We start from the raw sequence: 18663 nt of genomic DNA, 5'->3' as shown, positions 1-18663 counted from the left end.
GCAGGAACAAAGTCCTGCCCTGTGACAGGGCTGGAGCTCTCTCTCCTCACAGGGAGACCTTGGAAACAAGAACTGCCACCAAGAGGCCACCTTGTGTCAGAACGTTTGTGCTCAAATACTGGCAGGTAGGACTTGTTACATGCGATTTGAGGCCAGTACTTGTCAGAGTTGAAAAAGCTAAAACACATCTTCATATCCGGAAGGCAGGATTTCCTCTTTCATATGTCCAATGCACTCAGAAAACAGAGTCCCTTTCAGCAGCTTTCTGTACTCCAAGCCTCACTGCCTCAAAATCTGCAGGTCAGAGCTTCTTGGTCTACCATATTATTCACCTACTTACCTTAACACCTAATGAGTAGTTTTCTGCCACTGCCAATACTTGTGTGTCGTTAATTACTTGCAGGTTTAAATTTATTTACTGGCAAACATGGACTTAAAATTCTACCACATTCTTGGTGAGAAAGAGTTGTAGTCTAACTTGTAATTGCTTTAGCCTCAAACTACCGGCTTATGGAGGTGTTTTGCACTCTTGACACCAGAATGAAGTTGGATGAGAAATTATATCCACTGAGATATTTTAGGAAGTGCAGAGTGACAAAATGTTTCCCCAGAGGCTGAGATCTGAAGGATACAAGAGCTTCCAAAAATATCTGAGCTCCCAGAGCTCTGCTGCTTGGGTAATATAAAGCAGTGGTCTACCACAAACATATACCATAAAGAACCTCACACAGTGGAGATGTGAATTATGCTTAGAGAAGGAACAGGATAACAACGTTACCTGCCTTAAAATCTAATGTTAAAAAAGCAGCTACAAGTCTGCCACATGAAGTTATTAATAACTTCATTAACTGAAGTTATTAAATGTGACTGAATGGCCACCTTTATATAAAGCAGCCATGCATTATTACTGCTGTAGCTGATAACACACAAAACCCCTTTATCAACTGGGCCAATGATGTTCCCCACCAGAAGCAGTTAACAGCCTACAAGTAGTAGCTGTTGAGTGAGCACGTTGTCAAAAAGGCAACGTCTCCATCTGAAGTTGGAGCCTGAGAGAAATCACACCCTGTACTGTGCTATCCTACCTTCATCTGCAGTCGTCATCAACACAGTCCTTACTTTTATCCTACACTGTCTCCTTTTTTAAAAGCAGTAGAAGATTCTTGAGCAGAGCATTTCACCATGGTAAATTCTGAGAAACATCAATTCTGACTCCTCGTACTACTGCTCTCACAACAGATACAAAGGATTTAGTGCACAGACACTCATACAAACTACCAAAACAAACCACTTTGCTTGTTTTTGTGGAGGCAGTTCATGATTCAGCTTGAGAACAGATGGATTTTCCTCTTGCAGACAGTCCAACTCAGCCTTCAACTTCCCTAGGAGACTCTGAAGTGCATCTGACTCAATTCCAGAACTGACCAGAGTATTCCAGCCAGTTTTATACTGGCAGGAAGATTGTTTCTTGAAGCCCAAGAGTGAAGGACTGAAGCTATCAGCCATGAGATACAAGCACAGACAGTAACATAGCACAAAGCTGAAAAGATTGGAAATACATTGAGGGAAACATGGCCTTGTCTTCTACATATACAGTACAGTAAGGAAAGGGACAGTCCCTACCAGCTGTTAGGGAGAAGACTACTACCATCATGTCAAGACTCCTGACACACATCAGCAGAAGAATGTCCCTCAGAAACTGGGAAACAAAATTTTGAAAAGATTTGCTAACTTGTTCTTAACACGGATGACAACTCTTCTATACTCCCTGGTAAGTTGCTCCATTGTTTAAATTAGCCTAAATGACCAAGACTTTTTCTCTTATTTCAAGGTTAATTGTGTTAAATCACAACTTCCAACTGGAAAATCTTATGACTGTAAACAAGACCCCTATTAGTAGGTACCATCCATGCATAAGCACCTACACAGAACAGACCTGTCATCTCCCAACCTCTCTTTAATAACCTGCGTGAACCATGCACCCAACACCTTACACAGTTAAAAAGCCACTCATCTTCCAAGCCCTAGGTTATTTTTTTGGTCCTACACTGATCTCAGAAGTGAACAACATTATGCAGTCATAGTCTTGTCACCTTTGAATATGGACACGTCTCCTTCAACCTGATAACCCCCTTCACATGGTTGAAGCAACCACCTTCCATGATCACCAGTACTCTCCCAAATCGGGGTTTTGCAGAGAAAGCTCATCCTACCAGCACAACCTGGTTCCCACATACTCAATACTCTGCACTGAGCTGCATCAAACACATTTCTGTTGGATTTATTATCAGTTAACCAGGCATTTCAAGTCACTCTCTAACAGTAACCTTATCTTTCTCCTTCCTCCCCCTCAAATAGTTTTTTAATCACAAACCTTACCGGTAAGGTATTTTAACAGAGTACTGGCTCCATGGGTTGATACAGATATTCAACAGGACTGAGACTGAAACAGATCCCTGGGGAAACCAACACTAGAAACGGTCTTGATCACTGATGTCTCCTCAATAACTACTACTTCTTATTATCTATCATTAAAGAGGTTTTTAATCCCTCTCATGTGTGCTGTGTTCATTTGAGATAAGCATCCTTTTTCTTAAAAATCAAAATTGGTCACTTGGACAAATTCTGTTGGGTTGAGCAATGTTCAACTGTATCAGTATTGCTTCATACAATCTTGTCAAAATAGAAAAGACAACATTTGTCTGAAAAGATGTATATTACCTTGTACAAAGTCATGCTAAATAGATATTTAACCATTTCTTCAGATTCTAGTGTTTTTTCAAAAGCTTTCCAAAATTATTTTTATCTTGGATCAACATATAGTTCGTAGCTCTTTGGGTCACCCCTTTCTACTTTTCCCATACTGAATCCTGGTGGGCAGCATTCCAGTCTTCTGCAACTCCCCTAGTTTACAAGAATTGGCTAAATATTAACATTAATGAATAAAACTGCTCCTTGCTTTGGCTATTATTTCTGGATGTGTACTGTCTAGATCTGCTGGTTGCCAAATACTACAAACACTGTCTCATCCTCTTTTGTTATAAGTTATATACAAAGCCAGATATGGTACAAATACCTCCTCTTAAATCAAAACACAGCATGTTGAGGTTTTTTGTTGGTGGAGGCTTTTTTCTTTTTGTTTTTGTTTGTTTCACTGGGGTTTTCTGTGGTGTTTTCATTTTTTTAACCTAAACCACTCAACTATTTCCTAATTTTATATTATACCTACACCTAGTTCTTTTCTCTTTGCATTGATGCCTTCTCCTCTAAACATGTATCACTGATATCTCCATGATTAGCCCATGTCCTTTCTTACCTGCTTCTTTGTTGAAGTTTACTTACACTGCCATTTACTTAATCCTCCTCTTCATCCTCTCTACCTAATGTGCAGAATGCTCTGTGTTTTATTAACAGAGTTCCAGTGACTGTGGAATCACGCCTTTTTGGCCATCAGTATTTTGTTGACTGCTTTATAGCTTCCATTAACACCTCTCTTTTAAAAGATACCTTCCTGGGCAGTTATCCTGCCAATTGTTTAAACTCCAAGAAACAGACTCTTCTAAAGCTCCTTACATTACTGCCTGATGCCATATTCTGTTTGCACAAAGTAAATACAGACAAATAACAATCACTGGTACCTAGGCAACCATGGGATTTCAGGTCAGCTATTAACTCTTCTTTATCTGCTAGAACAAGGTCAACTATTGATTTATTCCACAGTGGGTGCAGAACTGTGTGCATTAAAAAGTGACCTACTCCTTCTAGAAGCTTTCTGGAAGTCTTTTTATTGGCATCATGAAATGTCAAGTAAATATTACCTGCTTTAAGCAGCCTATTTTATTTGCCTCCCTATAAGAAGCATATACATAAGGAGATGTTTGTTCCATTCCTGAGGATATCTCAGGGACCTGTTAGAAAGACGTAATAGGTGAGAGATGGGGTGAAACCCGAGTAGCTTGCATCTGTCAGGAAATACTTGCGTCCTCAGCTCTCACAAATGGTGATGGTTTATAAAGCATTATGTAATTTCCATTTAATCACACATGGATCAACACATCCTAAGTCCACCTCCACTCAAGTCTGGACGAAAGCATTAGTTAATGTTCTGTGCCCCAGGACTGGGCTGACCTCTCACATTCTGCTCCATCCTCAAGGGACTTCTATACTCCCTCCCTCCCATCACATTTATTTCTTCCTCCACAGCTCTGCTGTCTACCCAATTCCTCTCTCTGTACAGTAGCTTGGGAAAATCACTCCAGGCAAGGCTTTTGAGTCTCTCAGATACGACGTTGAGGAGATGTGACCTGACACACAGGAGGGAGAGGGAGATGATGGGGGTTACAGGCCAGCCACAGCTGAAGACTCAGACAACCATGAGTCCCCTGTAGGAGAAAGGGTTGGTTTCAGTGAGTCACCCAAGGGACCGCATCCTGATCCTGAAAAAGAAATAGGAGCGAGGAGGATTCAGAGAGAAACACTCTCCCACTTGAAGCTCTGAGTGTGCCGAGAAAAGCAGCACAGAGAAAAAGGGAGATCCACAAGAATCATTGATTATTTCCTTGGCAAAGTAGCAAAGTTCTCCATTACAGGAAGATGGCACGTGGCCTTTTTTTATGCTCCAAAAGACCTCTCAGCAAATACAGGGCCAGATGAACTAACAGAAGGTTTTACAGGGAATACACCATTCAGTCCAGTTAAAAATCACGTCACTGTGCTGGAACTTGAGATAACATTTAGAGAAAAAAAAAATAAATCAGCAATAAATAGCTTGGGAAACAACAGAAACCTATTTGCAGAGTGTATTTCTCCACCCCTTCTGTGTACAAGTGGCATCATTTGGGCCCAAAAAAAGGATAGAAAACCTTAACACAAGCAGTTAGGCTGCATTTTCTACAGGTCACTTCTCAGGACAGCAAATTGTTGGGGTCTCTCCATCTGCAAAGCAGAGGTAAGAGTCACCAGGACAGGGCTGTTCTCGTCACTTCCATCTTGTCCATGTTCCTCACACCAGAAGCACACGGAGGAACAGCACCAAGGTGAAGAAGCGTGAAAGGAGCCAGTCGTCAAGTGAAGCCCTGGTCCCAAGGGATGGCGCTGCACCAACGTGGAACAGTTTCTGTAAGCGATGCAGCTCCCAGAGAGAGGGGAGCAGCAGTAGCCGAGAGCAGGATGTGCTAAACACAGATTGTAGCAGGTGGTCCAGGAACTGGCTGTGACTTCAGCAATCAGTTCATCCAAAGCGGACGGAACTGCCTACTGCACAGCTCTGCAACAGCAAAAACCAAGCTAAAAAAAAAAACAAACCCCAAACCCAAAATCAAAGCAGAACGGGCGACTGAGAAGATTCAGCAATCACAGATTGCCAGATGAGTTTAACCCCGAAAACATTCTCACGGATGTCAAGAGTGTGATGATCTAATGCATGAACAATACGAAAGCAAACCCAGGCCTCTTGCAACAGAATCGTAAGTTTGGCTGGGACCTTCCTCCAGAGGTCACTTAGTGCAACCCCTGCTCAAAGCAGGTCTAATGAGATCTCTGACTGGGCAAGCTGTGTAAAGTCAAACACTTCAAGGATGGAGGTTTCACAACCTCCCTGGGCATTCTGCTATTTAACCACACTAACAGTAAAAAACCTATTTCCCTGATATCTAATTGAAATTTCCCACGTTCCAACCTGTTTGTTGTCTCTCATCTCATCATTACACACAGCCAAAAAAAGAAGTGTCTGGCTACATCTTCTCTGTATCCTCTGATCAGGATGTTGCAGACACCCTCTGTCTTCTCTTCTCAAAGCTGGACAGGCCCAGCTCTCAGGCTCTGCTCACATGCCACATTCTCTGGTCCCCTGACCATCCTGGCAGTGCCACTGGACTTGCTCCAGTAGATGATGAGCACTTCTTGCACGGGGAAGCCCAAACTGGGCCCAGTATTCCAGATGCAGTCTGACAAGTGACAGTAAAAGGGTCTCTTCCCCGGGCCTGCTGGCTACTCACTAACACAGCCCAGGATACTGTCGGCCGCCTTTGCCAAAAGGGCACACTGCTACTTGTGTTCAATTTGTTGTCCATCAGGACCCCCAAATCTTTTACTGCAGAGCGTCTTCCCAGACAACCAGCTCCCAGCCTGGACTGCTGCAGAGGTTATTCCCTCCTGGATGGAAGGCTTGAAATTCGCTCTTGTTGAGTACCTCAGGATTCCTGTCAGCACATTTCTCCAGCCTGGTCAGGTGCCTCTGAATAGCAGCCTTGCTCTCCTGCACTTCGACCACTCCTCTCTATTTGGTCTCATCCACAAAACAGCTTCTTCTGGCCACAAAACGCTTCAAGAACGAAGATCTCTCACAATATACAGCATCTGGGACTCTTGCTCAAAACCACTAGTGGAATTTTTAACATTTCTGCACACTCTGCTCATTTTGTACTGTCCAAGCTATGAACAGATAAGCCCAATTCTTGTCTCATTTGTAGCAGTCTAAGCTTGAAGCCCATGAATTTGACATATTTACATACTGTAACACTACCCTCCATGCAAGACTGTGTTTGCATGTGCATGCATACACACCCACACAGATGGCTCAAGAGATGCAACAGCCGAAACAGAGCAGTGCAAGATTTTGGAGGAGCAGCTGGCTACGCAGCTAGGACCAAGGTATACACCGAAAGCCTAAGGTAGTAAGTAAGAGGAACCTCAAGCTTTGGTCTTTCCTAACTTGAATCCTCTGCACTGTATCTTAAACAGGCAACAACATTTACAGTCTCAACTTCATAGATAATAAATATTTCTGAAGACTTTAAAACATGCCATCAGCCAAGGAGGTTACCATCATATCAACACGTCAAGGATTCCCAATGATGATGATATATAGATAACTTCACTTGAAGGTTAGGTCATTTATCTCTGTGTCCACATGGAATGAGTCACCACCTATATTCATGTGAACAAACTCTTCCTCGAAGAGCTTATGAAGTGAGAATAATGAATAGCATAAAAAGCTTAGGGAAGACAAACTATTTGGTGAAAAGAAACAGAATGTATAACACACACAACGTAAAATACTATCTGACGTGCACTGACTTTTCCACATGCAATACCTAGTTGGCCAACTCCTTGCAGCAATTTTTCAGCATAGAAGTGGATCATGAGGAAAGACATAAATATTTCAACGAGTTTCCAAGCAACTGGAAAACAGCGCTTTGCAAAGGATATATTAAGTCAATGTTTAATCCTAGTCTTGACTGGGAAATAAGGTGAAATTCTGTTTTGTTTTGTGGGGCTTTTTTTCCTCCCCAAATCAATTGTCTAGTTACACTCAAAATCTTGATATGAACAAACACAGTTATAGTTTTCATGTGTATTTACCAGCTGAGGTAAACACTACCAATTGTCCTACTTCTACAAATATTTTACAGTGTACTGACTAAACTGAGGGGAAAGGGCTTTTCCTTCACATAAACGCACTAGCACCATGTGTCCCTTTTAATCTGCCGTGCCTTAAAGGGTGCTGGTAACTTACCCCAAACATCTGCCGAAGGTCAGGATCTCGAAAGCGGAAGGGAATATTAGACACATGAAGCCGTTTTGGAGTGGATTTGCTCTCGGTATTCTCACTGCTCTGTGTCTGTGATTGCTGTCCATCTGTCTGTGCCCCTCCTTCTGTCTGCTGAAATCAGAAAGACAAAAAGTGTGTGCATGAACAGAAACCACACAAACTCCTTTCACACGCTTTGTTTACCTCTTTCCAGGTATTAGTACTACACTCGTGATTGCGATATCTCAGCATTTGACAATTATTTTGATAAAGCCAGTAACGCTTAACAACTGATTTGCTGTTCTTTCCCTCCCTTTCCATTTGTAAACAGTAATGAGATCTCAGCCTCCTTCCCCTCGGATCACCTTTCCGCTTGGTAAATTTGCCTTTGGTTTTCTTAAATTGCTTCTCTCTTTTCCCCTGTTCTTCCTCACTTCAGCTGCCACCATATGAAAGCTCTAATGAAGAGGCGGATCTTGCATATCCTGAAGCCGGGAGGTAGCACCGCCACTCTAATCTCATGTGGCAGGATGTTCGTGCAATCATCAAAATCCCACAGCTGAAGTGGCAGCTCTTCACCGGGCCAATACCAGAAATGCATCCCCAGGCAAAATGGCATCTGCTCTGTCAAGCTCCCTTCAGAGAAACACTACCCCAAAAGAAGATCTATAATTAAATGGTAAAATCCATATATGAACAGGATGTCTCTGATTAACTTTTTTCGTACATTCAGAAGTCAGCCCAGGGACACGAAAGTCATAACCACCACAGGATTTATGAAAACTCCAAGTGCTACTTACTGCTACCAATCCCACAGCTAAAACAAAGGATTTTGTCCCAGTGTTCCCAAGCACTGACTGGTAAAGCAAAGCCAGGTCAAGGGATAGGCCAGGGCTACCTGTTCGCAGACAAAGTACAGCAAGAAGGCAGAGCAGTAAGGGAGACCACTGTGCCAGAGGAGAGACCTACTGCACCCACAGAGATGATGGGCAGGGGTGAGGAAATGGAGAGAACCTCAGCCACTTGTGCTGGGCTTGGACTAAGAAGAGGTAAAATCTGAGCACAGCACTAGATAGAAAGGCAAGGCACCTTTGCAAAATGGTTTGATACGAAAATGGTATTTTTCGCACTTTAGTCAGAAAAATTACCTCAAAACCTCAAGAGCTGCAGAACAAAGTAGGCTACATTCTGATCAGTTTTATTGCTCTGTTTCTTTCAAAGACGAGCACTGACAGCCCAAGGTATTCAGAAAGCACCCATTCACTCACTCCATCTCCTGCTGCTTGCCTCAGCCTCCTAGGAGTCACACTTTGACCACCCGTGTGATGCACTTTTAAGTGTCATTTCATTTCTTCAGATGCCAACCTGACTTCATCCTTAACCCATCAAGTGAAGAGAGATTCTATGAGAAGGGTAAGGACTGTGTAATCGCTAAAGCCACCCTGTTTTAGGCTGCTTTGCACACCACTCAATATACAACACTTCATGAATATTTGGAAAGAAACATCTCTCCACTGATGAAATAAACTGGCAACATTAAGAGAGCTTCTTCTGGCCCAAAACATCTCTTGCAGACATGACCTTGAACTTGTGTGTTGGCTCCAAAGCACTGACAAGAGGAAGCAAACAGCAAGCACTGGGGTCTTGTCCTGCTGAGCGAAGCAGTGGCAGCTTTCCATTTTATTTTAGTGGGGCTGCACAGGCAGCACAAAACACATTTGATCTGATTAATATAAATTAAGCTGTAATAGGAAGAATGGAGATACTGCCCTGCAAGTATCTTTACTCCCCAGAGCCACACGAGTCTCAGGAAAAGCCTGGCAGGATGAAGCATTTTTATTTGGCTAAGACTCATCTAGTCCCCAAACATCAAATTTTCAAGAACATCCTCTGAAACTTCCATTTGGTCGTATCTAAAAAGATGCTCTCCCCCTCCCCAAGTTCTTCCTCTTCTCCTATCCTCACCCCTATGACAAAATCCGTCTCCAAACACACAGAGAGTGCCCCCCAGGGGAAGAATCGATGCAGCTGGCTTATGATTAAATCACGCTATGCTATTTGGTGGTTTTATTTTTATGACTCCATCAGAGTCCTTGGCTCCTCAGGGCAAATCTGTTCAGGAAGGACAAAACACAGGGGCAGCCCATCCATCACTACCGCACACCATGCCCACAAGTGAGTGCTCCAAAGTAACTCCCCAGAATCCCCCACACCCCTGCTGAAAGGGGTCTCCCACAACCCAGTCTGGAGCCCTGCTGGCGCTGTTTGCCAAATCCCAAGTTTCCTATGGCAAGTGGGCAAACACTGGCGCACACAGGTGCATCCTGAAATACACCCGCTAGTGCATCTTCTGCAGTGTGGATAAGGAAAGGCACAGATTCTGAATGGTGACAACAAAAACCTTATAGTCTTTAAATGCAAATACAGGTTGCACAGGTCTGGATCTGCCGCTTCCACAGGGGAGGAAGCCGAAAGGTTGCCTGCACTCCTCTCCCATCCATTTGTTCACAGGCAGAGGGCAGAACTCCCTTTTTACCAAGGGTGCCATGCATCATGTACAGGGGCCTGCTCGAAAACACTCACAGCTGTTGCTGCATATGGCAGAGCGCTGCTGCCACACAGCAGTCATTTTGCAGCACGCGTGATGAGTACAAAAAGACAAAGGCTTCAAAGAGGAGAAACAACAGAAGAAAAAAGGGGATCTCAGTCCGCTCTTACCTTTGTGACTACGCTAAGAGTTCTCAAATGCTTTTCAGGCTTTTGCATGCCCTGATTTTTCAGCGGTAGTTTAACATTAAATACCTTCTCTCTCCGGATGCTGTAGCTCCCTCATTTCTATCGTCCATGGCCCTAAGGTAGGATTTGAACTTTCAGCCACTATAACATTAGCTCAACACATTTGGCTACTGCCACACATTCAGCTACAACATAAATGAAAGAAACAGACTCCTCAGATCTTGCTGCCTTTTTTTTTTCCTTTTATAGTTATTCCTTGTCTTAATTCATTAGGAAGGAGATGAAAGGAAGGGCCTGAAGCCTGTTCTCAGGCAGCACATAATGGAGACTGGCAACAACACTACCCCAACCAAGCCAGATGATAAAAGCCTGCATTTCACCGTGCACCCACTCTCCACCCTGACTCCTTCCCCACACAGAGTTTCAGCTCCTTTCTTTTGCAAAAGCAGCAGGAAAAACTGGCCTCTCCCTTTGCTACAGACAGCGATTCGGCTTGGAAGGGAGCTAAGAGATGTTCCCTAGGTCTCAATGCCTGTCACCAGGCAGCACAGAGACACGCTGTGGCAAAGACCCTGCATTTGAAAACAGCACTGGATCCACCTTACCTCCTCAGCACAGGCTGCAGAGCACATACTTACGCAGGTGATAATGTCATTCACGCCTGCACACGCCAGCTTTGAGCTCTGCTCAAGGTCACTGTGAAACACATCAGAGTTCAGGACACGCACGAGATGTGCTTCACTTTTAACTGCTTGCTGCCTGCCCGAGCTCCTTCCTCCCTTACACCCACCAGCAGCAAGGAAAACCTAAGCAAGAAGAGGCAGCTGCAAAGAGAAGCACGGATGTACACCTGTGTATGTACGCATACAGAAGGGGAAAGGGACGCCTGGCTACATGAGGGTGTTTTGAAAGGTTTGGAGGCAGCTCTGCAACCATCTTCCTACCTCTTGACTAGGCTCCTCTGCCCTAAAGCAGCTGGTGAACAAGCAATTGCTGAGGATTTCTCCTTGGGAGGAAGGCAGGGGCTCCAGCGCCACCTGAGCTCCATCTGCATGGCCAGACAGAGGGCTACCACCCCACCGAGCCAGACAAACACCACAGGCCAGCGCAGAGACTGTTAATACCCAGCACATTCTGTTTCCATCTCCCACTTGCTTCTGAAACTGGAACCGCTTCAGGTTCAAGTTATAGAAAAGGAAAAAAACAACCCCCTGTCCTCTTCCCCAGGAAGCAGGCAGTCCAAAATGTTGTGAATCATAATGAGGAGGTTAAGAGCCATAAATCACTGCAAAGAAAATATTTACAAAATACAAACTGTAACTAATAACTATATTTAAAAGGGCACTTGGGTGGCTTACAAGATCTGGGAGACAGACTGTGCTCACCCCGCTGCTTCCAGACCGGTCGCGGATCAAAACTGAAAAATGGCCTTGTTTGGATCAAGAGCTTGAGGAAATGCGTGGAGACAAGGGCTGAAAGCTCCGACTGGCAGAAGGCAATCTTCCCACCACAGAGGAGAGGGCAGACGACGTGGGAAGATCTCTGCAACTTCTAGTGAGGAAACGATGTCAAAACAAGCAGTCACCCACTAAGGAACAGATATTCACCAAGCAGGTATGGTGGGAAAATGAGTGAAGAATTAGGCACCAGACCCAAAAGCCCTCTCCTGCCCCACCACACTCTAAGTAGGACTGAGGTCCCACACATCTAAAAGCAAAGAGCATGGGAACTTCTGCTTCTTAGACTATGCTTGTTTAGCAGACAGAAGACTGCAGGTCTAATAACCACCTTTCAACAGCAGGAAATATGATTTTAGAATTCTATCCATGTACTTGATGTTTCAGAGATACCAGCAACATCATATAAAAAAAATAAAAAATTGGGCTACGTTGCAGGCACAATTAGTAACACACCCACGTACCCTGTATGCCAAAAACCGGACCAAAAAAAAAAATCGCTAAGGATGTACAAAATAACTTTTGCTGGGATTTTAACTATTTTCAATATAGTTAGATTAATTCAGAGCACATATTGTCCTGATTGTTAGCTACCTGTTTTCAGAAACACTGAAGCTTAAGTCGTTTTGTTCACTTTTCTTATTAAATAAAGACACATCCCACCTGAAGTAAGAACGAAAACCTGACATAGGAAAGCACATAAGAAGCTTTGCTACCTGTCCTGCACAACAAAGACATCTCTGATGTGTCAGGTAACGTTTTCCACATAGTGCTGTTTAAGATTGCTTTGTTTCTCTGAGCAGTATTTTTTCCTATGACTCCTTAATGCTTTTTTCTTATTGTTATTTTTTTTCTTTCAATGAAGTGGCAAAAAGAAGCCCCCTGAAGGCCCATTCCTCACAAAGCAGGGATGCCCTGACAAGATGAAGGCCACCAGCAAGACTTCCCAAGCTGGTGGTCACCCCTGGATCACTCCATTGGGGGTGGCAGAAGAGCAGCCCCATAGTGACAGCCCGACACCCATCCTGCCCCCATCCTCTTTCTTGCTGTGGCCAAATGAAGCACCTGTGGAGGAACACAAGAACAGGGCAAACACTCAGTAGTGTTTCTCCAGCAGAGCCTCCCAGCCTTCAGCAAACTGAGCCAGTTCGCATCTTGGTAGCCAGTCACTGGCCATGAATCTATCACCCATGAAATGGTTTAATGCGTTTTTGAAGCCTGTTTATACTCTCAACTTATAAAGAACCCCATGGACAAGAGTTCCATCCCTAAATTCTTCATTATACAGGAAAAAAACAAGAAACAGACTCCTGTTTTTTTCAATACATGCCACCTGATTATTTCCTGAATACATCTTAGTAAGTGAAAATGGGAAAGCTCCCTATTTTATTTTCCATACTATTCAAAATTCTATGTACCTGTCAAATGCCTTCACTCCTGTCAGCTCTTTTCGTAAGTGAAGATTTCATTTCTTCTCATAAAGAACCTGCTACATCCCTTTCATCATCACTGTTACCCTTCCCTGTACTACTTCTAGATCTGCTATAACCTTTGAGATATGCAGCAGTACCACAGCTGTATACTCTAACATAATGATATTTGCTGATTTATTTCCTATCTCTCTTTCTAAATCATTTTTACATCTGCCTCAGTAGACGCACATCTACAAGTACTGACAATAATCTGCCTCATACTCAAAATAATACAATAATCTGCCTCATGCTCAAAGCAAATTCCTGATGTTAAATGTCAGAGTTTGCTACCTCAAGACAGCAATTTCCAAGCCAAGGTGGCCAAACAATCAGCAGCTTGCTACTCATTTGAAGCTAGTTCTTCCTTGTGCCTACCTGCTCAGCAGTATCAAAAGATAAGTGAGGATATTCATTAAACATATTCTTCACCTGAAATACCTCACATGAGCAATTGCTTTAATTACTGAAGTGATGAAACATAATTACAGAAGAAAATTCTGCAATCTCAGACTAGGTAAGAAAAACCCAAGGGAAAGTCATCATTATAACATCAGCCATGTGTTACAGAAGTCAGTTGAGGAGCCGTTGGTGCTGCTGGCTCCCTCCTTCCCAAACCCTTGCTCGACATATGGGGCGCAGCCAGATGACCGAGCAGCTTCCCTGCCTTGCTTCAGAACATGATACACAGGGGTGGCCCCACCACAGATGTGTCTCCTTTAAGAAATCAGAGAGTGAATAAGCCTTTATGGTATAGAAGATGAGTTAAATATGTTTCGGTATGGCACATCAAGAAGCCGGGAGACGCGATGCTCTGTAATTAAATAATGCTTTATATTGGTTCACGACAACGTAACACCGAGGCGACAGCACCTGCCATTTCCATGCTCAGTAATTTACATAAACTTATTCCTCTACTTCTATACCTCCAGCTGCATTCCGTAATTTATACAGACACACAAATTCTCCCCTCTGACATTAACAAGAGAAATGAGTTGAATAATCAGCTCACAGTATTAAGTGCATTGCATTTACTACCGAGCAAGCTTTTTTAGTTCAGCGGATGATTAATCTTCCCTCCGCGGGTAGGGCACCAGGAGATGCAGCGAGCTGACAACTGCTCTCGGCTCCTGGCCACGCACTCCATACGCTCACCTTGCAACAGCAGCGCTCGCTGGATCCCTCCAAGAGCTGCTCTAATTCATTAACCCAGCAACAGAATTGGACAGCTTTCTGCCAGGTCAGTGAATTAAAGTGGCTCACGTAAGGAATGCCAGAGCCAGTAAATAGGAGCGGGAGCCTGCGCTCGGAGCCAGATCTCTCTGACAGCAGCGAATCTTCAAATCAGCTCAGCTGCCAGAGGTACCGCGGCCCAATTAGCATCTGCACTCGCAGCGATCTGCGCCGGGCGTCTCCATTAGGGATAAGTGCACCAACGTAAACCAAGAAGGGGGAAGAAACCAGGCAACCCAGCACCTAAGAGGGGAAATGCAGAACGTCAACGGTTGAAGAGACAGGCGGCAACAGGCAGACCGAGTAGGCCAAATATGGTCTGGTACCTCAGTGTATTTCTAATCCAGGTCTTTCAGCTGTGCTCTGGGACACTATCAAAAGAAAGGACAGATGCTTGGAAATGAAGACCAGGAGACCCACATGCCAGGCAAGAAACAAAGCCCCACAGATGAGGCCTGATCCTAAAATAAAAAAAGATTCCACACTATTAAGCTGTTTGTATTACACTGCCTATTGTGCCAATTTCTTTTCCATGCCCCTGCTCTAAGAGCTCTGAATGCTTTCCACCACACTCAGACCTCCAGAACCAAGCTCATCCTTAGCTGATGACACCAACCAGACATTCTCCTTTGCTCGGGGCTTTCACACTGCATAGGAAGGCATGGACTTTGACTTTCAAAGTACATTTTACTTAAATTCACTGCTGATGTTTGGTCGCAGGCTTTCAGACCACTGTCTGCTAACTCACGCACCACCACTAATCTCAAATAATTAAATCTGATTTGCCTGCCAGAATCTGTCAAGTTCCTATGAAAAGGTGCTTCCCACCCAGTGTGTTAGGGACCTCATTATAGACTCCAATACATTGCTGCATAACATCTTACCAACCCGACGAAACTCCCCTTTCCATGAGGGACCTTTAAGTCACCCCTTATTCTGTTACTTTTGGAATTATCCTAAAGGCTACCAGCCCAAAAAAGCAGGAAGCCCCCACCATCTGAGCACGCCATTCACTATCTCACTCTGTCCTGTCAACAGGACCAAGCACAGGCCTTAAAACCAAGCAGAGTTTCTTAAGAGCAAGGAGGGATCTTATCTGTCTGGCTGAAGGAATTTCTTAATTATCCCATGGGAACACAGGCTTCAAGTCTCAGCAGCTAAAAAAGCCACCGGCTGTTGGGTCTGGGGTATCGCCTTCTCACACACATGGCAGCAGCTGCACTTGTCAGTCACAATAACAGGAGGGAAGGATCAAGTATCACCTGCAACAACTCTTTTCTCTGTTAAAATTAGCACTGTTGTTTGCGCAAGACAATGAAATGGTGAAAGGAAAGGATGCCTTAAAGCACAGCACTCTAGTCCACACAAATTAAGCACGTATGTCAAACAAGGAATAACCAACGTATGTGATGGACAAGATGCCTGACGTTAGCTATAGATGTTCAGGCAAAATAACCAACCCATTCTGCTGCATTTTTTAATAGCATGCTTCAGCTTCAGTAACTACTAAGCCTTCTTCATTCCCCTAGTTCCTACATCATTAATCAGTGTACTGAGAAGGAGAAAAGTTACAAGCAATTACATGCCAAGGCAGCCCACAGAATCAAAATAACTTCATACAGAAAGAGTCCTAGGCAGACAAAGGGACTCAGAAGATCCAGGACGCCATCCATGTGAAAGGGCCTTGGCCAAGGCACCTTTCCCCTCCCCCTGGATTTCCTCACATGCCACTATCTGAGATCCTCTGGGTTTGATCGGTCCCAGCCACAGCAGCAGCAGCAACGCGCTCATCTGCACCCTTACCCTTTCCCAGCTAAGGTCTGCGAGCCAGACTCTGCCCGCTCAGCTCGCACATCCTTAACCACGTCAAATGGCCAGGCCAGACGTGTCCACCTGTTCCCAGCAGCCAGTACAAGCATTACGTGTTACTCAGCCCATTTCGCCGATAACCCCTGCCAGTCAGGCTCCCTCCACAGCCTCCTGGCAACACCGCTGCCTCCCAGCAGTCTCCCAGCAACGCTCCCTCCTGCGCAGATGGGCTCCCAGTCCCTTCTCGCAGGCTCGCCAGCCTCCCCGCATGCCGTGGGCTCCTCGGAGCCGGCATTCGTTGATGAGACGCAGAGCTCGGCACTGCAGCACCACGGAGAGGACTCCTAATATGGAAGAGGAGCGGGAGGGTTGGCAAGAGCTCGCATCCAAGGTCAAGGCTCACATCATTTCCATTAAAAAGGAATGCTCTTAAGCTCTGGGCAAGGATGGCAACAGCAAAAATACATGGGGAAAGCCACTGCCCTGTTTTATTCCCTGTTTCCAGCTTTCCCATCCAACTGGCAGTGCTCAAGAGAACTGTTTGCTGGAGACAGGCAGCCCAGATCTTATGTGTTGGAGGGACACTGAACAATCTGCTACTAAAACGATGACCTGCGTTTCTTCACACTGCACCAGCTCTGAGTTTTATTTCCAGCCTGATTTCCTCTCGTCTGCATGTGTTTGCTGAGAAAGGCACCTGAAGTTCCTTTCATGCATGACCAGTGTACTTTACAGGGTTTGTACCCTTTTTCTTCTTCAGGATGCTCAAGTTGAGGTGTTCCCAGGACGAACTCAAAGATATCTCAGCAAAGTCATAACCAGCAGTGCCAACCATGCAGCCACTGCCCACGGCCAAGGTGCACACCGGGGACCGTGCACACTTGAGCTGGCACTATCGGCTCTTCCAACCGTTGGCACTGAATTCACTCGGTACTTACTGGGGGAAAAATAATCTCTACGAGCCAAACACCCAACTACAAGTAAAACTGAAAGCATTAACAGATTAAATCCGCCCCTGAGCACCGAAGGCTCTCACCGTAAGGCTCTTTATTAGGAAGTTAAGTCTTAACAAGTGGCTTAAGGGGTAGATAAAGCTTTTCCTGGGATAATCTGCCAGCATGTTGCCCAGTGCCAGTTCCAAGCCATGGGAAGAACAATGCAAAAGAAAAAAAATCTAAGGTGAAAATCTTTGTTTGGCAAATGGATGCCCAGTGGCTGAGAGAGGTCTCCTCTTCTTTTTGCTCCCCAGAAGCTCCCTGTCACCTTCAGAAAGTCAAAGAAAAGTATTTTTCTACTCTGCCAGCTTCCTGAAAATAAAAACACATTGGGATTACACCTACAATGCACGTGCTCGGCCTAATCCTTTGTACCGTGAACCCTGCAGAACTTGCCTCCATCGCATTCATTTGAACCGTCTGCCAACTAACACGAGGTAATTAACGCTTCTGTAAAGGACTTCTTCAGACAATACCACCACGGTAAAAACACCAAGATCCCAAGTACCACTGCTCTTTGCAGACATCTATGTGCTTGGCACAAGGAGAAAGACAGGAACGTAGTGATGGAAGGTCAGAGGCTATGTTTTGTTTATAATTCTCTCCTTTTCAAGTCTACTGCTGATTTGCCGCACGCTTAAGAAACAGTCAGAAATCTAATCAATGGCTGCTTTCTCCCAAAGCCCTGCTCTGCTCTCTCCTGCTCTGCACTTACTGCGAGAGATCCGTTCTGCGTGCTGGCCGTGTTCGTGCTCTGCTCTCCATGCGGCTGCGTGCTTCCGTAGAGCGTCAGATTGTGCTCGCTGGTCTGGCCTGCATAGTCCTGAGTGTGCGGCACCCCATACTCTGTGGGAATCCCGTTCTGTGGGGGTGGTGGAAATGGGATTGTGGTGAATGGCTGCACCATTGCATCAGGAGTTGCTGCTGGCTCCTGGTTACCCTGAAAGAAGGAAAAAGGAGAAAACAGCTTTATACGACAGAAGACGGAGCAAAACATCAACCTGAGAAATCATACACATACACACGCGTGCTCATGTGAATATCCCACCCGCTGCCACCATAATATTGCACAGTCTTCCATTATCTTCTCTATCAAAATATCAAAAAGAGCATGCCTTGCTCCTCTGAGCCATGACACTGTTTTCTTAATAATTTTTGGACAACTTTCTCACTACTGGGTAGCATATGGAGAACACACTATTGGGCTTGCAACTCGCATAGCCCTGTAATCTCACATAAGGCTTTATGCACAGTAAGGCATTATTTTGGAAGGGGGAAGAGGCACTGAAGCATTGGAACGGAGAAGGAAACACTGACAGAAGAACAGGGTTTTCAGTATCCCTTAAAGTACCGTATCTGGGTTCATCTCCTCCAGTCTGATGCTCACAGCTCTGCTCACAAGGAAGCACAGTGTGTGTCAGAGCACGCTCTTC

At 44.8% G+C, this 18663-nt stretch overlaps 1 protein-coding gene across 2 annotated transcripts in view; it reads right to left on the bottom strand.

The window, feature by feature from the left end:
- RBFOX2 (RNA binding protein, fox-1 homolog (C. elegans) 2) overlaps window positions 1–18172 on the bottom strand; it is a 55147-nt gene extending 36975 nt beyond the window's left edge. Inside the window, exons 1-2 of one of the 2 annotated variants that reach the window (XM_010180124.1) lie at window positions 17946–18172; window positions 7517–7663 (exon numbers count right to left, since the gene is read on the bottom strand). In XM_010180124.1, coding sequence (XP_010178426.1) covers window positions 7517–7663; window positions 17946–18137 — 339 coding nt within the window. In that variant the 5' untranslated portion in view covers window positions 18138–18172. The remainder of the gene's footprint in view (window positions 1–7516; window positions 7664–17945) is intronic. The other variant, XM_010180126.1, reaches the window with a different exon arrangement.
- Window positions 18173–18663: the final 491 nt, after the last annotated feature.

This window comes from Mesitornis unicolor, unplaced genomic scaffold (assembly GCF_000695765.1).
Source record: "Mesitornis unicolor isolate BGI_N332 unplaced genomic scaffold, ASM69576v1 scaffold27262, whole genome shotgun sequence".
Classification (NCBI taxonomy): Eukaryota; Metazoa; Chordata; class Aves; order Mesitornithiformes; family Mesitornithidae; genus Mesitornis; species Mesitornis unicolor.
The sequence above is the reverse complement of the archived record's forward strand: the minus strand, read 5'-3'. Positions and strand labels throughout refer to the sequence as shown.